Source organism: Gekko japonicus, unplaced genomic scaffold (genome assembly GCF_001447785.1).
Source record: "Gekko japonicus isolate JY-2015 unplaced genomic scaffold, Gekko_japonicus_V1.1 scaffold415, whole genome shotgun sequence".
Lineage (NCBI taxonomy): Eukaryota > Metazoa > Chordata > Lepidosauria > Squamata > Gekkonidae > Gekko > Gekko japonicus.
The window spans coordinates 596319-615312 of record NW_015173136.1 but is presented as its reverse complement, the minus strand read 5'-3'; the positions used below and the strand labels follow the sequence as shown (position 1 = coordinate 615312).

Genomic DNA, 18994 nt, shown 5'->3' with positions numbered 1-18994 from the left:
TGTGGACGTGACAGCTGCTTAATCCTGTCATGGAGGAAGTCCTTTTGTTTACGATGAAGAGTATGTGCAACCTCTGGCGCAGGTGGGGGGGAAGGTGCCTGCATGATGGAGAGGAAGCCTTTCTATGGAGTCTTTGAAGGAATGTTCAGGCTTCCTTTGCAGATCATGGCTCCTTCTTAGTGAACTGCTGCTGGTTTCTGTGTACTTGTGGTGTCAGGACGGGTCGGTTTGCCTCCTGCAGGGTGCAGGGGTGAGAGGCATTGGATATTCCACGGGTCCACGTCTGGCTTGGCGCACTGCTTCTGGGCGAGGCTACCCTCAGCTGAGCATGTGCCTACAGTGCAGGAGGTTGGCACCACCGTCTGGCTACCGCACAGTCCAATACCCTGGCACACTTATTGTACAGTCCAGCTTACAGTTACAGTCCCATAGCTCTATATAGGCTGTGCAAGGCTCTTGCAGGGCAACAATACCCAGATATATTTTTCCTTCTTTCCCATGAACCAAAAGTACCACCAACTTCATAAGTTTGCTTATGGGATCAGATCAAGTGAAATGCACTAAAAATAGATAAAGGACATGAGTAAATGCTCATTTTAAAGCACACTCCATGGCAGTAATTGCAGGAAAGAAACAACACTTTTCCATTACTGCATCTGCACAACATAAGCCATGTGGTCAGAGGCCTGTTGGGATTAGGGTTTCCAGCCCTGGCTTGGAAAATGCCTGGAGATTTTGGGGGTGGATCTGGGAGAGGGCAGGGTTTGCGGAGGAGAGAAGCCCCCACATGGTATGATGCCATAGATTCTGCCCTTCAATGCAGCGGTTTTCTCCAGGCGAGCTGATCTCTGTCAGCTGGAGATCAGTTGTAAAAGCGGGAGATCTCCAGGCCCCACCCGGAGGTTGGCAACCCTAGTTGGTATCTGGCTTCCGGGAGAATGTGGACTGCTTGGTGGCTAGCTGTGTCCATTTTGCTCAACACTTTGCAGATAAAATCTTTCGCATCCATTCTGAGTTGGACTCTAGATTAACAGCAATGGTTGGATGGTAGAACAAAGTTTGAGTCCAGTGGCACCTTTAAGACCAACAAAGTTTTATTTAAAGTGTAAGCTATTGTGTGCAAGCACACTTCCTCAGGCACATCCAACAAGGTTGGATGGCGGCAGGGTGTTGCCTTGTCCAATTGTTTGGGATACTTTTCAGTTTCTTCAGTCTGAGGATGTGGACAGGATCCTTGAAAGTTTGAGGCCTACCACCTGCTTGTATGACCCTTGCCCTTCCTGGTTACTTAAAACTTCCACAGGGGCTTGCTGATTGGATGAGAGAGGTAGATAATGCTTCCTTAAGAGAGAGGGTGGTCACTCTAGCCCTGAAACAGGCTGTGGTGTGTCCACTTCTAAAGAAGCCTATCCTTGACCCAGGTGATCTCAGTAATTATCAACCAGTTTCTCATGTTCCATTCTTGAGCAAGGTGATTAAATTGGTGGTCGCTGGAGAACTCCAAGCTTTCCTGGATAAGGCAAATTGTTTAGAACCCTTTGTATAGATTTAGGCCTGGTTTTGGAACTGAAACAGCCTTGGTCACCCTGCTGAATGACTTCGGCCAGGAGATGGCTTTTCCGTGGCTTTTGATACTGTCAGTCATGGTATCCTTCTGGACCACCTATCTGGACTGTGATTGGGAGGCACCATTCTGAGATGGTTCTGGTCTTTACATTAGCTAAATGGAAGTTAATAGAAGCCAAATGTGGTACTGCTAGAAGTCATATAAACTACCATCCAATGTTCCCTCTAAACTGTGGAGTCTTGTGATCAAAAATTCTACTTTGTGAGCTACTGGCATTAAAGTTGTGAGCGAGTGATTTGGCTACTACAATAATTAGTTTGCTCTGGAGTCTACCTTCCTGAGCAAAGACAAAAATGTGTGAGCTGGAGGCTAAAAAAGTATGAACTAGCTCACACTAACTCAGCTTAGAGGGAACACTGTTACCAACTCACTGCCAAGTGTACAGTTAGAAGGTAATCTTCATCCACTTGTGGGATCCCTTTCCTGGGTAGTTAAATGTAATATTTCTCAAAGCAGACAAAAACTGCAGGCAGCCGTGTTGGTTCATATTTGGGTTTTTTCCCTAGTAGACCAGCCCAATTGCCTGCAATTTGGACCAGATTCATTCTCAAGTGCTTTATAAAGTAGCTAATACTGACTTGAATCACCGGGCAAGAGGAAATAATCTGTAAACAAAGAGGACAGTTTCCTCAAAAGATCCGCAGCACAGATTATGTATGTTTCAGAGAGGGGAAATAAACAGAAGATAAAAATGGTTCATCCCAGACCAGAACAATTGCACCCGATGTGATGCTTAAAAGCATTCAAAAACAGGATCATCCTTATGCCCAAATAGCTCGCAAATAGATATCAATGTCAGAATCATCTTAGATTCATGATTGCATAAAATGCAGTAGGAGGAAAGCATTAGCTCCTCTGATGTTCACAAAGTGGGCTGTAAAATAAAATTGATACAACAGTGGATCTCTTTGTCTCCCCATTCCACCATAAGCCTATTGATACATATGTATATATTTTCTGACTGCAAAAAACCCCAAGTTGGTGTGACAATTTCTGGTGTCAAGGGGTAAATCCATCTGACTGTCAGCAGTTTCCATTAAGATGAGATTGGGTGATTTTAAAGTTGGTGCTTTTATAATACATTATTGATACTTCACCTGAATTTCAGGATGATGTTCCAAATTAAAGGAGTTTGAAGTAATTCCTGGCATTGGCATTACACCAGTACCAGGGCACCTCCTTTATTCTTGGGGTTCAATCTATCCTGCTGACACCTGTCTGAAGGCCAGAACAATCCCCCTTTCACCAATAGCAAGGCTCTATTATAGGGATAGGCCCATTTAGCAGGAGTACCTTTCACAAGTTTCAGCTAGTGAGCCAGTTGCGGCTTTTCCTGGGTAAATAAGAACATGCCCTGATTAAATCCAGATTAAATCAGTGCAATGGGCTCTAAGTGAGGCTGCCCTTGAAGAGTGTATGGAAAATACTATTGGTACAGAATACTGCAGCAAAAATAGTAACTTAAGTGGGGTTGTAGATAGTGCATCACTCCAGCCTTCTTCCATCTCTACTGGCTTCCATTTTCCTTCCAGGCCCGATTCAACATGCTAGTATTGACCTCTGAAGCCCTATATGGAATGGGAACAATATACCTCAAGGACTGCCTTACTCCCATATGAACCATTATGGCTATCTATGGGGGCCTCATGTGGCAACCAGACAAAGGGTTGTCTTGGTTGTGGAATTCCCTCCCCAGGAAATTCACCAGTTCCCTTACACCCCATCAGGTGAAGACCTTTTTGAATTTCTTTGGCATTCCCTTATCGACACTCTTCCTATTTATTTGTATGCACACACAGACACACACACATATATAGTTTGTGTGTGTATACTGCTTTGGTTTTTAATTTTTTGTTTGCCACTTTGAGGACCTCAAGTGGGTGGAAATGCAGCATAAGAATGTTTTAAATAATTAGTGTAGAGTCCATGTGGTCAAATGGAACAAGGACAGCAGCAAGGATGGCCAATACCTCAGGAACTAATGTGCTTTCTGCCTTCAAGAAGCAGACTGGCAATGCTTCTGTGCTTTCACTGAATATGTGTCAGACAGCAATACATAAAAGTATGAGTCTGCTCATTGCTTCATTTCATTGCAAGTGGGTTCTGCATTTGGCATAAAGCCAAAAAAAACCTTACCAGTGTTTTTCAGATATTTAAGCCGAATATTGATTGAGGCTGAATTTCAGCTATCCAGAGTCAAAATTAAAAGACATTTAAAGGGATTGCCTTCCAGGTGAACTTGCTGCTTAGAGAAGGCATTTAAAGGGACGCAATCTCTTTAAATGCCTTCCCCCCTTCCATTGAAAGCAGTGGAAGATGGGGCACCTTCTTTGGGGGGCCATAGAATTGGACCCCCTGGTCCAATCTTTTTGAAACTGGGGGGGGGGGGGTTGGGGGGCGGTTTGAGGAGAGGCTCCAGCAGCTATGCTGGAAATTTGGTGCCTCTACCTCAAAAAAACAGTTCCCCACCCCAGCCCCAGGTACTCTAGATCAGTTCTTCATTATACCCTCTTGGGACCATTGACAATAATGGTTCCCATAGGGTGTAATGGGGCTGAAAAATTCAGGATTCCCACATATTTACTGAATCCAAATACCATACCGATATTGGGATTCAGGAATATTGGGAAATACCAATATTTTTCAGGTTCAATATACCCGAACCAGAAAAATTCTGAGGTTTTTCTTTCTTTCTTTTTTGCACACCCCTAATTGCTAGTAAAGATGTAATCAAAATATTTTACCACACAACTAAAAATGTATAGGGCCTAGGCAAGCCCAATAAAATCATTTGGTGATCCAGATCTGGCCTATCTACTGTTAGCCAATCCTAGTTTAGAACATGGAAGATTATCCAAACTGATCCTTGTGAGAAGACAAAAGGGCTTTTGAAATGACAATAATAATAGATGTTATATGTCTAAAATGGGAAGAAGGGGAGAGAGGGAAAAGAGGAGTAAGGTGTGACCTCTCCTGGTCACTTCCCTGAAAGATTCTTTGACTCATCCTTTTCCACTTGATGTCACAGGACAGCCTTTTCCTTGAATACCACTGATGGGCAAAAGTGAAATTGCTATTCTGCAGAAATGTGACAGATTGCCTGAGAACTTCTTGGATGACTAAAATACCATATTTATTGCTATTTGAAAATGTGTGCACATGTTTAGACTTAAAGGAGGGGAAAAATTGGCTCCATTCCTTCAAGGCAGCTGTACTATCATAATCCCAGACACATAAAATGAAGGCAGGTGGAAAATTATGAACATGATCCTTCCAGGGTATCATCATGCTTGGATAAATGTTCGCATTCATGATTTTATATAATTAAAACTGTACTGTAGTTTTCTTGGGGGAAAACTTTTCCCACTGTTCCTTCACCCCATAATTAGGAAATCTGCAAGAATTGTATATTTAGTTGGCAGGTAGTGAAAAGAGCTAAACACATTTAGCAAGATGGTCTTGAATGAATAGTTGCTAGAGGATAAGCTGTACAAATTCACAGCGATATCCTGAAACGTGCAGAGTCAGCTGTTGCCAACTTGCTGACACTGTTGAACCACAAATGTTGCTTTCTTCGCACTCTAACTCCAAAATCTAGAATTCCTGTTTCAAATTATGACCAAGCTTATAAGTACGGCACCAGCTTTCTGCATAAGGTAATATGTAGCTATTACCATCATCACGTAGAACTGTTCTATCTACCTGGCTGCATCCAAAGGATGGGTGAGGCACAGCCTTCCTTTACCACTCCTGCAGGGGCTATTCTACCTTGACACTGTAGAACTTCAGTATGTGTCATATAGTGGTTGGTATCTGAACGATGGGCTGGATCTGGAGTAAACTGGATCGGCCGATTTCCCCTTCCTGCTACAGGCCCCCATGTAATTCCTCGAGGTCTCTTCTCCCTGAGGAGCAGCATTCTGTAGAGATCAGTGGGCTGCAGAGGGGGGAGGAAGGGGGGGAAGTTCCATTCTGCCCCTGGAGAATTTAGTCTGGATCCAACCCATTGCCTTTTGTAACCGTTGCTTCTGCCTTGTGTTGTATTTATTAGACTACAAGCCATTGTAGCAGGGACTCTGTACAGAAGTGGGGAATATTTTAAGTGTACAATAATGATAAAAACATCCAAGTTTCTCCTTGACTGCGTCCATATACATCCAATTTTATTTTTTGAACAGGCCACCATTTATCATAACAAAATATATTTTACATTTTATATGCAAACAATGTTTACAGTTTTCTCCTTGGACAAACAGCAAAACAGTTCTTCCTTCTGTATATTCCTCATACAACTTACCTGCAATTAAGCTTGCAACAAAGCAAACTAAAGACACATGCAACTCTCCATAGTCCTGTTTTGCTTAGCCATTATATTGTACTGTGTGCTCAAGTCAGTATGTTCATATACTTTTTCTATATTTATATCTTGTTTGCCAGATAAATTCAGAATTAAGGACTAAGATGCTTCCAGCCAATGAAGTCCCAATGCGGACACCTTCATATTTTCTTTTGGAAAACCAGAACAGTTACATTGTTCCCAGTTTTTCCTCCAAAGCAGAACACAGATGTAGGCAGCTCCTCCAAAAGAAGAAACCCTGCCAAACATAAGCAACATGCTTTTGTTAGCAATAAAGCAGGTTATATTCTATTTGGATAGGGCTAGTACAAATGGAGCATACATGAATCAGCAAACTCTCAAGTTTTTTCTGAGTGACAGTTTTATTTTGCTGAATCATACCAGCAAGTTAAAATTTATTCCTAGCATGTATTAAAAACAAGACTGCGTCATGTCAATATTTCCAATTTCTAAGAAATCACTAGAGACTTGGTGTTAGGAATCCTGAATTATTCTCCTGAAGGAAACTTTTGGAAACAGGAAATCCAAATTTTATAATTCAGCTTCACTTGGCTCGTTGTCTTAACTTTGGTAGCCAGATATGCACTACGTGTTGTGTGTGTCTGTTTAGCTAGGAGAGAAAAAGGAGAGTTGTTATGCAGAAGGAGACTGGTATGCATGTGACAGGAAGAAAACAGAAAAGCTTGGTGAAGGCTATCATTTCAAGTATAGCACTCTACCTCATGTTAGCAAGAAAAGCACCCATAATGCATCTGATTTTTGAGCACTCAATGTTGAAACTGTTTATAGATTTTTCTTGGTAACCATAAAGAGTAAGGCTTTCCAAATGACTGAAAGAGATTCTGAATAAACTCCAGATTATGTGCCAGAAAACATCACTTGTGACAGCCCATTTGTTTATGGCCACAGGTGTTCTACACGTCATACCCTTGAGGTTCAAGCTCATTAACATGTGAAAGGACCCAGATAAGGAGCATTTGGACATGGCAGAGAATTGCACATGTGCAGATGGTTTTGCTTCTTTGTGGAACTACAGCAGATCCCACTGCTATACTCACAGTTAAAATAGGAAATTTGACTCTTTGGCATTGTAGAAATAGCTTTGACAGAGTTCTGCATACACTCATGGTTCTAAGAATTCCTGCATATCCATGTCCCATTGCTGGATCACAACTCAAAAACTGAATATCTGGTACTATATCATAATCAGAAAAAAAGCCAAGTAATGTGCATGTAGCACACAAAAAATTCAGCCTGGACAGAAAAAAAGGGTAAACATCCAATCCTTGGATCCTTCCAAACGCTGAAAACTCCATCCACAATAAAGCCTGAAACATTTTAACTAAAATTGCTTTTGACAGGACTAGTTAAGAAACGTAAAGTTTGGAAAACAAAGTGCACATGGCCTTAACTTCAGGTCATCAAAATGCTTTTCAAAGGACAGGGTTCTAGTACGCCAACCTGACTACACTGCGTCTTGAACACGCCATCTTGAGTCCCTTTGGAAGGAACTCAAAATATGCTAAGATGGAATTCATGCACAGATTTGATGCTCATTCGGACTCCTTTGGCACTTGAGATAGTGCCCAGTTCATTCATCAGAAGGAATGCTCCACATGCACTTTAAGTGGATGGTTTATTCTTTAAATGGGCTCTTTGTACAATGTAGTCTCACATCTTGGAAAACTGGACCTTCTAGCCTTGCTTTGTAAGAATTCTTCATCCTATGCTGCTCTGAGTATAAATTTCTCTGCCAACCAGATAGAACATACCACTGAAATGCCCAAGTGTGTTCCAGCTCATAAAAGCTTATGCCACAATAACTCATTCTTTTTTAAGGTGCCACCAGACAGTTTGTTATTCCATCTTGGAAATTCACACAACTGAGAATATCATGCCTTAGCACTAAAATAACTTGTCAGTTATTACTCTTGTTACATAACTACATCTCAATAAACAGTAATGCTGGCGAAGTCCACATACAAAAATCTCTCACAAGAGCCTTTAATATTTGAAACTCAAGCAGAGGCATGGTTCAAACACAAGGATGCGCCCACTGCTATTCTGACATCTAGTTCATGTTTGACAGAAGGAAGACATCAAAAAGTACAGTAACATTTTAAATTAGATATATAATTGCAAGTCAAAGATGTACCTTCTCCAAATTCATTAAGTAGTTCCTCTCTGGTCCAGTTACAAGAAGTTATGAGGAAAAGGCCTCCTGGTCTCAATATCCTATGCAGTGATTTTACATACTGCTTTCGTTTCTCAGCTGCATTCTCTGGATTCAGGCTGATGGCATCAAAAGTCCCTTTGTCAATGCAAACATGAAATCCTGATAATTCATCTGAAGGATTTAAAATATCTTCTACCTAAACCAAGGAATTCAAGAGGTTATATATAAGAATAAAACTTTTGGGACCACCACAGCTATGCATTGCTGTTAGGTTCCCCAACCTCCAGGTGGGGCCCAGAGTTCTCTTGGAATTACAACTGTTTCTGTCTACAGAAATCAGTTCCCCTGGAGAAAATGGCAGCTTCAGAGGGTAGACTCTGCTGAGCTCCTGCCCCCACCAAACTCAACCCTCCCCTGACGCCACCCCCAAATATCTGGGAGTTTCTCAAGCCAAAGAAACCCTAATTCCTGTCTGTGATGCCAAGCACCCTCATTCCATTGCAAGGATTAACATGAATATTATAATGCCTAGTTTGAGTTTACAGCTCTCTGTGATTTCAGCACTCTTGTTACCACCAGCAAAGGCCAGACAATGGAATGTGCTAAATGGGTAAATCATAAGAGGTAACGGTAAAGGTTTCCCTTGCTCGAAAGCCAGTCGAATCTGACTCTAGGGTTGCGGTGCTCATCTCCGTTTCCAAGCTGAAGAGCCAGCACTGTCCGAAGACGTTTCCGTGGTCATGTGGCCGGCATGACTAAACACCAAGGCACACAGAATGCTGTTACTTTCCCACCGAAGCGGTACCTATTTATCTACTTACAGTTTCTTGCTTTCGAATTGCTAGGTTGGCAAGATCGGGAACCAGAGACAGGAGCTCACTCTGTCATGCGGCACTCGAGACTTGAACTGCTGAACTACCAACCTTCCAGCCTGCAGTTCAGTGTCTTAACCACTTGAGCCACCACAGCTCTACATCATAAGAACCTGTGCTTAATTGGATAACATGATAGGAGGGGGGAAATTAGGAGCAGAAACTAGCATCTTTTGGAAAATTCCTGAGAAGACCTTTGGTAGGATGAGAGAGACCTTCTAACTCTGTGGGGCAAAGAGCTACAATTGGAGCTACAGGCTAGTAAGAGTTATGCTAGGCCAGGGTATGCTTATGCTATGCTTCGTTATGGCTGACTGCAGTGGATAGAATGCTGCTCTGCTACTGCTTGGACTTTTATGCTATGAGATTTGCCATCTGCAACACAGGTATGAAGTATATTAGATAGGTATGAAGTATATTAGATATTTTCCTGTTATTTGCTCTGTGGAGACTGTACTGGACAGATTATTATATTTAGTTACTCAGTAAACCTTTAGTTAATTCTACAAGGTTTGGTTTATTGTGTGCAAACCCATCTTGAGAACTCACAGGTACACTGCTCTGGGAAGTTGTTCAGGGGTTCCAGGAGTAGGAGCCGGGAACATCAACTCAGTGGGAATGGTAGGTGTTCCTGACACTGGCTATTAGATTTTTATACTACCTGTCCTCCAAGAAAGCTCAAGGCAGCATTCATGATTCTCCCTTCCTGTTTTATCCTCACAACTAGAAATAATGCCCGTTGCGGAAATAAATACAACGGGATCTAGAAAGAGGCTCTGGGAGAGTGCTCTGGCTTTGTGCAAACAGTGTCAGTTTCCTGTGGCGACCTCAGCAGGGTTTAATGACAGAGTCCACTGTTTTCTCCAGAGGGACTGATCTGTGCTACCTGAAGAGCATTTGTATGTTTGAGTTATCTGTAGCCCTCACCTGGAGAGTGGTAACCATTGTTACCCATTCTCCTCTCCCCTATGAGGTATGTTATGCAACTGAAAATCCCAACTGCCTTGCGGGGTGGGGGGGAGTTTGAGGTGTGGAATGGACTGAAGTCCAATCAGCTTCCATATGCAAAAGACCAGGTTGTCGCAGCAGTTGTGGTGTGAGCGGGACCCAGGCTTTGCCTTCTGATTGGTGGCGATATATGCTGAGGAGCAGTGCCATCAGCCATACACTAAGGGAGTGCATTTTAGAATTAGAACTTTGGCACCCACTATTAAATTATATATAAGGAGAGACAATACTGTGAAATAGGTTAGGCCATAATACAATGACTGGCCCAAAGTCACCCAGTAAACTCCATGGCTGAGTTCAGATCTGAATTTAAGATTTCCTCAGTTGAAGCCCAACTCCCTCAACCTTACACAGTATTTCCTACTAGGACCACAACAAAAGAGAAAATGAGCGAGGTACTATTATAAGCAAACATTCAATGATATTTGACATGCATGCTTTATCAGTATTTTGTATATGTTTAACTAATTCTTTTGTTGTATACCATTTGGAAAGTGGGTTAGAATTCTAAAATTCTTCTCCAGCTTGTGCAGACATAACCCTACAAGATGTTTCATATATCAAGTTTTCTAGGAAGCTTAGCTTTGTGTCCAGTGTAATATTTTGCTAGGTTAGTACCATAGAAGAAGAGGAGAAGAGATTGGATTTATACCCCGCCCTTCACTACCCAAAGGAGTCTCAGAGCGGCTTACAAACTCCTTTCCCTTCCCCTCCCCACAACAGACACCCTGTGAGGTAGGTGGAGCTGAGAGAGCTCTTGACAGAAACTGTTTTCCCCCCCCCCAAGAACAGCTGTGCCAGGTGCAAGTGGAGGAGTGGGGAATCAAACCCGGTTCTCCCAGATTAGAGTCCGCACACTTAACCACTACACCAAACTGGCTCTTAAAACTTTAAAACTGCTATGCTATAACTCCAGTCTAATTTAATGGATTTAGACTGCAGTGACTGCAAACTATTTGCACTATTAATTTGGTTAGATTATTAAAAAAAATTTTTTACAATGCACTCTAAGTCCATTCTAAGTCTGTCCATTATAAGTCCATTTTACAGTCCACTCTAGGTCTCCTGAAAACAATGGGATTAGAAGGATATAACCCTGCTCAGCAGAGCACTCATGAGCTTGAGTCCTGTGCATTTGATTCATCTGCACTTCTTGTTCCAGTGGCAATACTTTCATGTTAGGCACTTCTTGGCTCCTTGAAAGACATTAATCTTGCACCAGAGGAAACTCATTTCACAGATGACAACCTCTGCAATGGCTGAAGAAAGCACATGGCATAGGATCCAAGTCCTAATTGACTTAAAAGATGTTCTTTGATAATCAGACAATTAAACATATATAATTATTTCTCATATAATACTAAAAATATTATAGATAGCAGACGCCAACATAAGAAGCATTCTGTCCCGCAAGGAAATAGTACCTGCTGTGAAATCAATAAGGAAAGTTTGTCCTCAGAAATATCCTTTTATGCAAAATTATATAGATTTAAATGGATAACTTAAACTTGTTGGATTCATTAACTAAGCTCTCTTTAATTAAGTGACACTTTTACGGCCCTTTTGTGATATCACAGCATACATTTTCTTCCTATGATAAGAAAATACCACCCCTGTACCAAGAACTATACATGCTTCCCTTGAATTTGTTCACGCACACACTAAGCCAAAACAGTCTGCACATTAGATTTCCTTGTTGAGGAACTGGAGTTAAATCTTTTAGGAGGTGTATTTGATGTACTATTATAGTTAGAATGAGATAAGAACCCCTGAACTGACTTTTTCCTTTGATTTCCTTAATGTGGAAAGTATGAATCAGAGTTTGTGGTGGGTTGAGAGGACATGATAAAGAATAGTACAAGTGTCCTTCTAATTAGACTACTCATCCATCATCTAGCTTAGCATCCTTTTTCCTTCAGTGGCCAACCAGATGTACAGGAAGAGCTAAAACAGAGACACAGAAGCCAAAATGTCATCCTGATGCTCTTCCCAGCAATTGGCATTCATAAATATACTGCATCCAAATATGGAGGTCCCATATAGCCCAGCATGGCTAGTAGCCATTGAGGAAGCCATTCTTTATGAACTTCTGTAATTCGCTTTTAAAACTATCTAAGCTAGCAGCAAATGCCAGATCCTGTGCCAATGTGTTCCACAGATCGATTATGCATTTTTGTGCATCCTGAATCTACTGTCCATCAATTTTATTGGGTGTCCCTCCAAGTTCTAGTACTTTAGAAGTCCTTGCTATCCCCTTTCTCCAGATAAGGTTTATAAAAATATGCACAATCACATTCATCCTTACTTGACTTTTTCTAAATCAAAAGCAATAAACTCTCGAGTCATTCCTTGGCAGAGGTGCTCCCATCCCTTCATCATTTTGGTTGCATTTTTCTTTTCCAGCTCTACAATATCAATGTCGACAAAGAGCAACCTGAACAAAACTGCCTAAACTAGCATCAGAGGACCAACAAGGAAGGACAAACTGAATCTTCAGAGGATGAAGGACATTTCACACTTGATTAATAAGAGCTCCGTACTTCTCACTCCAATGTGAAGACTTACCTGCAATTTAACTTGAGGCAACCCTTCTTTTTCCATTACCTTTTTTGAAAGCCAAATTGCGGAAGGGGAGTAGTCAATTCCTATGAGATCAGTGTAACCGGATTTGGCCTACAGAATGGGGGCGGAAAAAGGAGTCCTTAAATCTTGAACGCATTTACTTGGCTGGATCACTACCCAGCTTCCACAGCATTTACTTTAGAAAGAACCTATGTAAGACTAACATAAAGGTGTTAGCAAACTGTACCAACTCATAAAAGAGATCAAAGTAGAGCTCCTGCACACCTGCATCAGAACTTCTGAACTATAGCATGCCTTTTGCAAGAATTGAAGCAAAACAGTCACAGCTCAGTTAGAATGTGACAGTGATGTGTGTTGTGAATTTAAGTGGCATCAACTAAAATAAAAAAACTCCTGTTTTAGTTGCAGACTGAAAAGAACGCTATGTTTCAGATCACAATGCCCCATAAAAGCTTTCCTTGGGTTTACTTAGGAAACTAGAATTCCACTTAGGATGATACTGTAAAAGTTTTAGTTTTTCTAGGCCAGAATTTTTTCACTAACAGTTATTAAGGCTGATTCTCTCCTACTCACAATAGAGATTCCTCATGAATCTCAGGCCAGGCATGTACATAGTAATGGACTGTTACAGTATTAAGGCTAGTTCTGCATTTTCTTTAAGCTAGTGCCACCAGTGAATTTGCGCTTACGTGCTTCCCTTTCTAGCTTCAGTTATGCATCAAAACAACACTGCATTCACAAGCACTAACCAATTCAGCCAGTAAATAACCATTTCCTGTTCCAATATCAAGTATACAGCTGTCCAAGGGTATCTTCTGTTTTTCTAGCCATCCAATTAAACGACTCATGCTTTCCTCGCCAAACCTAATCAGAAACAGAGGTTCAGGTAAGTAAGACCAACAATACACTCAGAAGTAAGACAAGCAGACTTTGTTAATCTCACCTGACATATCTACTTAATGTCAGAATTCAGGCAACATTCCCGCAGAGAGTGCATTACAAATTTGTTTACCTGAATTTTTAAATGAATGGAGGGCTCTGAAATCTGCTGGATTAACATGAGGAAAGATGGAAATTTGGAGAGACGTACCATTCTCTACAGAAACACAAGGCAGCAGTACAATTTGAAACAACACACAAAACTACCATATACTGAATCAGACCCTTGATCTGTCAGTTCAGCATTGTCTTCAGACTGGGAGTGGCTCTCCAGGATCTCAGATCTTTCACATCACCTATTACTTGATCCTTTTAACAGGAGGTGCAAGGGATTGAACCTGGAAGCTTCTGCATACCTGAGCCACAACCCCTTATTTAATTTTTGACCAATGTCATGGCTAGGAGCACTTGGCCTTGACTGAGCAGCCTGTAGCCAGGAATTCATTTCCCACATAAAAAAACCAACAGATGTCAGATAATTGGCTGTTTTAATTTGCAACAGGTTTAGCCCAGACAAGAGCTGGCATTTTCCACAAAAACCTCTGTATCTCATTACCAGTTCTCTAAGCAAAACAAGCAGCCATACAATTTTATTTCATTACACATACTTTTAGAAAGAAGAGAACGATCAGCAAACATTTACTGAAGCACGACATGTTGCTACTTATACTTACCAGATCTCACCAGCATCACCAGTATCGTCAAAATGCTGCAGTTCACGTTTATATGTGGCATCCCAACTACAGAGATGGAAAAAACCCACAGATTAACAAAGGCTTATTCATATTCATCCACATGCTTCTAAAGCGAGCATCGGTGAAAAAGGACAACTGTACTGGTGAAGAGTGATGCTCCCAAATGGCAGCAGTTCAATGAGCAATACTGCAGGAAAAGGTAGATGCTCCTAGACATGGAGGCTAGACAGCTCATACATGCACCAGTCAACAGTACAGACTGAATCACTGCTTACAATCCATCAAACAAGTGGCTGTCACTCATTACCTGGCTGGATTATTTTTAAAATACAACCTTTGATCTTAGGCAGTTCTAAATGTACAGATGGTATGTGAATTAACTAATGCAAATGAAAAAGCTTGGGTGGGGGATTTTCACAGGAAAGGGCAGCCATAGTTAGTTCCAGAAAGAGGTGCCGAGTTTCAAGCCTGCCTAGGAGAGTCATTATTTTACTGAAAGCTTCTCTCTCCCTAAGCCCAAATGTGTGACCTGTTACTCATTTGTTTTAAGAGAGGGCATTTGTTACATGCCCGGAGATTCCCTAAATTACTTCCATCGATTTTAAGGATGAATACAGGGTTAAGCACGGCTACAGAGCACTGGAAACAAGGCTGTGACCAGGATTTTTGACTTTGGGGGGCATTTAAATAAGTTGGGGGCACTGTGTCAGAAGCAACAAGAGAGTACAAGTTTAAGAGAGAGAGAGAGGGAAGGCTGGAGTAGGGCGCAGATGTGCCCTGCAGTGTGCCTCACCTGCAGCCAGCCAAAGGTACACTGCCAGTAGGCAGGGCAATGGCTCAGTGCAGCCGTGGCTCACAAGAAAAATAAAATAAAACAAACCGCCTGGATGGGAAGTCAGGAGGCCTGGCCCCAAGATGCCCCACTGTAACTGCAAACCTACCCAGAGTTGTTAGTGCTGATATGGGTAACTGGCAGAGCACACTGTTATGCATACCAACCATACACAATGGCCCTCTCCTCTGCACCAAAATGAATCAGAAAAAGTTGATACATCTTCCTCATATCCAAAGCCAGCAGATGTTTTGCTTTTCATAATGCAACCACTACAGCTTTCCCTGGCTGCCAACAGAATCACATACAACTGAAATCAAAGTGACTTTTTAATGTGGATCTTTCACTGCAGCAATGACATTTGAACTTTTTATACAGCAGAAAATGTTTTATATGCCAGATATCAAACTGGAGTTGTTTTTTGCTTCTAACAAAAAACCCAGTCTTCGTTCATAATATTCCAGTGAGGCACCTGTGAGGTTGCAACAAAAACACATATTCTTGCAGCACTTCAAAAACGAATGTAAGCTTCCATGGGCTATCCACAACCACTCAAATCAAACTGTGAGTTTTTAAAGTTTGCTGTTTTTATGATTTGTTATGTGTTCTTTCCACCTCCCACCAAAAGCAACTTAAATAATTTATTTTTTTTTAAAGCCAAGCTTTCTTCATTCCGTTAAATGATTCCGGTGGCTGGCAATAAAGGCACCTTTAGTGAGTGCTCAAATCAAGCGGAGAACTAAAATTCCACAATACCAGGTCAACAAAACCATGAGTATGCCCCTAAACAGAGCTGTTGGAAAATGTTAAGTCACAGCCAACTTATAGCAACCCTAAAGGGTTTTCAAGGCAAGAGATGTTCAGAGGTCGTTTGCTCTTCCCTGCCTCTGTGTAGCAACCCTCGACCTCCTGGGTGGTCATCTCATCTATGTAGTAACCAGGGCTAACCCTGCTTAACTTCTGAGATCTGATGTGAGTGGGCTAGCCTGGACCATCCCGGTCAGAACTAAAGGATATTCTATCAAGTCACAACCAGTGTTCCCTCTAAGCTGAGCTGGTGTGAGCTAGCTCACAGTTTTTTAGCCTGTAGCTCACTCATTTTTGTCTTCTCTCGGGAAGGATGGCTCCAGAGCAAACCAATTTATGCAGCAGCCCAATCGCTCGCTCACAAATTTAATGCCAGTAGCTCACAAAGCAGGATTTTTGCTCACAAGACTCCACAGCTTAGAGGGAGCATTGGCCACAACCGACTCGTGGGAACCCCACCCACAGGGTGTTTCAGGCAAGAGACAAGCCGGGGTGGTTCGTCAGTGGCTTCCTCCACACAGCAACCCCACTTTCCCTCGGTGTTCTCCGATCCAAGCACTAATGACCGTAGCCAACCCTGCTTAACTTCCAACCTCTGATGAGCGTATGTTAAACGGGGCTCTTCAGGTTACCCCCTGCTAAATCCATTGGAATCAATGGGCTTAGAAAGGTGCAACTCCGTTTAGGACGGTACTGCATGTCACTAACACAAAACTCTTCCCTTCCAGACTGCGGCCCAGCATTGCGCACTCACTGCTCTTTGGTGCCCAGCGCCGAAGGTTCAAACTCATCTTCCCCGCCGCCCATTGCCTACTAGCGAAGACTCCCAGAGACCATAGAGTAATCACAACACAGAGAGGTCCCATACTTGCTTCCAGCCCCTCTAGGCTTCCGGAGGACCTTTCCTTTTCCTCTTCCCTGATTTTTCCTACGAGTCATTGTTATGGGGTCCAAAACCAGCGCCTGCTTCCGATTGTATGGAACAGAAAAAAGCGGGGGAAAGTCTTCTCTCATTTAAGGGTTGTGTTAGGGAAGAACTGGGAGTTAAGAGGAAATTTCCTTTCCTACCAGCTATGAGCAGAAGAGTTATCCCTCTTATAAGTAACAAAAGCGAGCCGAGTTCCAACTCCTAACAAGTGTGATGCTAGTAGTGTGAACCCATCTCTTCGGTCACATTAACAGGTTTGGAGTAATACTGAAACGCTCTGGCTCCTCAGCCCATTAATTTGTATGGTAGAGAAGAACTACGTGTCCCAAAAGGCTTTGCGGCAGCACCGGAAACCGGAGTGCGAGGAGAGCCGCGAAAGGCGCTGGCGCGGTGGTTTGTGGGATCGTCGTCGGAGGTGGTGGTGGGGCTCCGTCATGGCGGCTTCCATTTCTGGCTACACATTCAGTTCCGTCTGTTACTGCAGCGCCAACAGCAGTGCCGACCACGTAAGTCCTCGAGCCTCCTCGTCGCCTGGCCCTGGAAGAGTAGGACGCCGGGGGTGGGTTGTGAGGCGAGCGCTTGTCTCCCGTTCGTGGGCAAGGAAGGTGGGGATGGACAAGAGGAAATGGGTGTGAAGGGAGGAAGCGAAGGCAGCCGGAGGAAGCGAAATGGGGCAAGGAGAAGAAGAGTCCCGAAGAATCATTTAGGCGGATTGGTTATGCGGAAAGAAAAACGGCGCATGGAAACTTCAAGGGGATATTGTTATAAATTGGGGGTGAGGGTACAGCCTGCGTTGTGGAGAGCCATCGCTTGGCCTGGTAATAAAGCCGCAAGGGAGGGAATAGCAGAAATGGTGGGATAAGAAGTTGTGGGAGTATTGTGGCTCGAAGCCGTGGATTGCAGCAAGCCAATAAGATGTCCAGTCTGAGGCGTTTTGACTTACACACTGTGGTTATGAGGAGCTACAGCATAGACAGAATTTATAGTGTTACTTGGAGGAGAGTTTTTTGGGGAGGATCCTTGTGGGAAATCCAGGGCTAACTTACATTTATGTTTTATATATATTTGTGTGTGTTTGTATTTTAAAATTCTTAAACCAGGTTTGATGTGGATAGGTGTTTTATTGAATCTAGGAGCTGTTGCTATGTGGATGTGGCTAACTCCTCACATTTTGTTTTCTTCATGAAACAAATCTGCAATTTCTCTTTGTAACCTCTGGACGCTCAGAGAAAAGGTGTCATGTTGCTACTGAAATGTTTAATTTCTCTTTGTAACCTCTGGATTAGATAATTGAACAGATATGAATTGGTTGGTGGTGTCATAATTGCAATCTGTGTGAGAAATGTTTGTGTGCATGTGAGTGAAAAATTGACGAGGTCAGTCCTAGCACCAAATTGCTGAGTTGTCGTCTTTCCTCCTATGTAGAAAAAAGGGGGGATGCACCAAGGCAAAATGAAGGTGAGAAGACAAATGGTTCAAAGGAAAGAATTTTTAATGATTGTATAACCCCTATGCATTTTGCCTGCAGTTTTGTCAGGGGGAATCTATCAAAATAGTTCAAATACAAAAGTATATTTAATACATCATTTCAAAAACAAAATGTTGATTAAATAAAGGCAGTTTTCATAGAGCATGTGCAGAGTACAATTCACAATAAGTTGTTTATATTAAGGTAACTGAACTAGGAGTAACATCCACTACATTTTACAGAATCACATTAAATTCTTCATTTAAATTAAGATGGGTAGCCATGTTAGTCTGTAGCAGCAGAGAAGAGCAAGAGTCCAGTAGCACCTTAAAGACTAACAAAATATGTGGCAGCAGCAGGGTATGAGCTTTCGTGAGTCTGAAGAAGTGAGCGGTGACTCACGAAAGCTCATACCATGCTACATATTTTGTTGTTCTTTATGGTGCTACTGGACTTATGCTCTTTTCATTTAAATTATTTAAGAATCATACCGACCTTCCAGACTCTTTAAATCCGTTCCCATATGTACCTTTCAGCAGACATGCCCAGACAGCTCACTCTACTGAAAGGTACGTACGGAACAGATTTAAAAAGAATCTTGAAGATCAGTATGAGTCTTAAACAATTTAAATGTAGAATTTCATGTGATTCTGTAATATGTAGTGGATGTTACGGTTAGTTCAGTTGTCTTAATATAAATAA

General features: G+C 42.2%; 2 protein-coding genes across 2 annotated transcripts in view; one reads left to right on the top strand and one right to left on the bottom strand.

Moving 5' to 3' along the window:
- Positions 1 to 5775: 5775 nt before the first annotated feature.
- METTL10 (methyltransferase like 10) lies at positions 5776 to 16728 on the bottom strand. Its single transcript, XM_015422197.1, has 6 exons — positions 16651 to 16728; positions 14237 to 14302; positions 13373 to 13487; positions 12606 to 12713; positions 8140 to 8356; positions 5776 to 6222 (listed from the first exon to the last, which is right to left on the bottom strand). The coding sequence occupies exons 1-6, from the start codon at positions 16701 to 16703 to the stop codon at positions 6125 to 6127; spliced, it is 657 nt and encodes a 218-aa protein (XP_015277683.1). The 5' UTR covers positions 16704 to 16728; the 3' UTR covers positions 5776 to 6124.
- A 513-nt stretch (positions 16729 to 17241) lies between these two features.
- The window catches only part of FAM175B (family with sequence similarity 175 member B), a 35338-nt gene continuing 33585 nt past the window's right edge, over positions 17242 to 18994 (top strand). The window contains 1 exon segment of the mRNA XM_015422196.1: positions 17242 to 17330. Within this exon segment, the coding sequence (XP_015277682.1) occupies positions 17259 to 17330 (72 nt within the window). The 5' untranslated portion in view covers positions 17242 to 17258.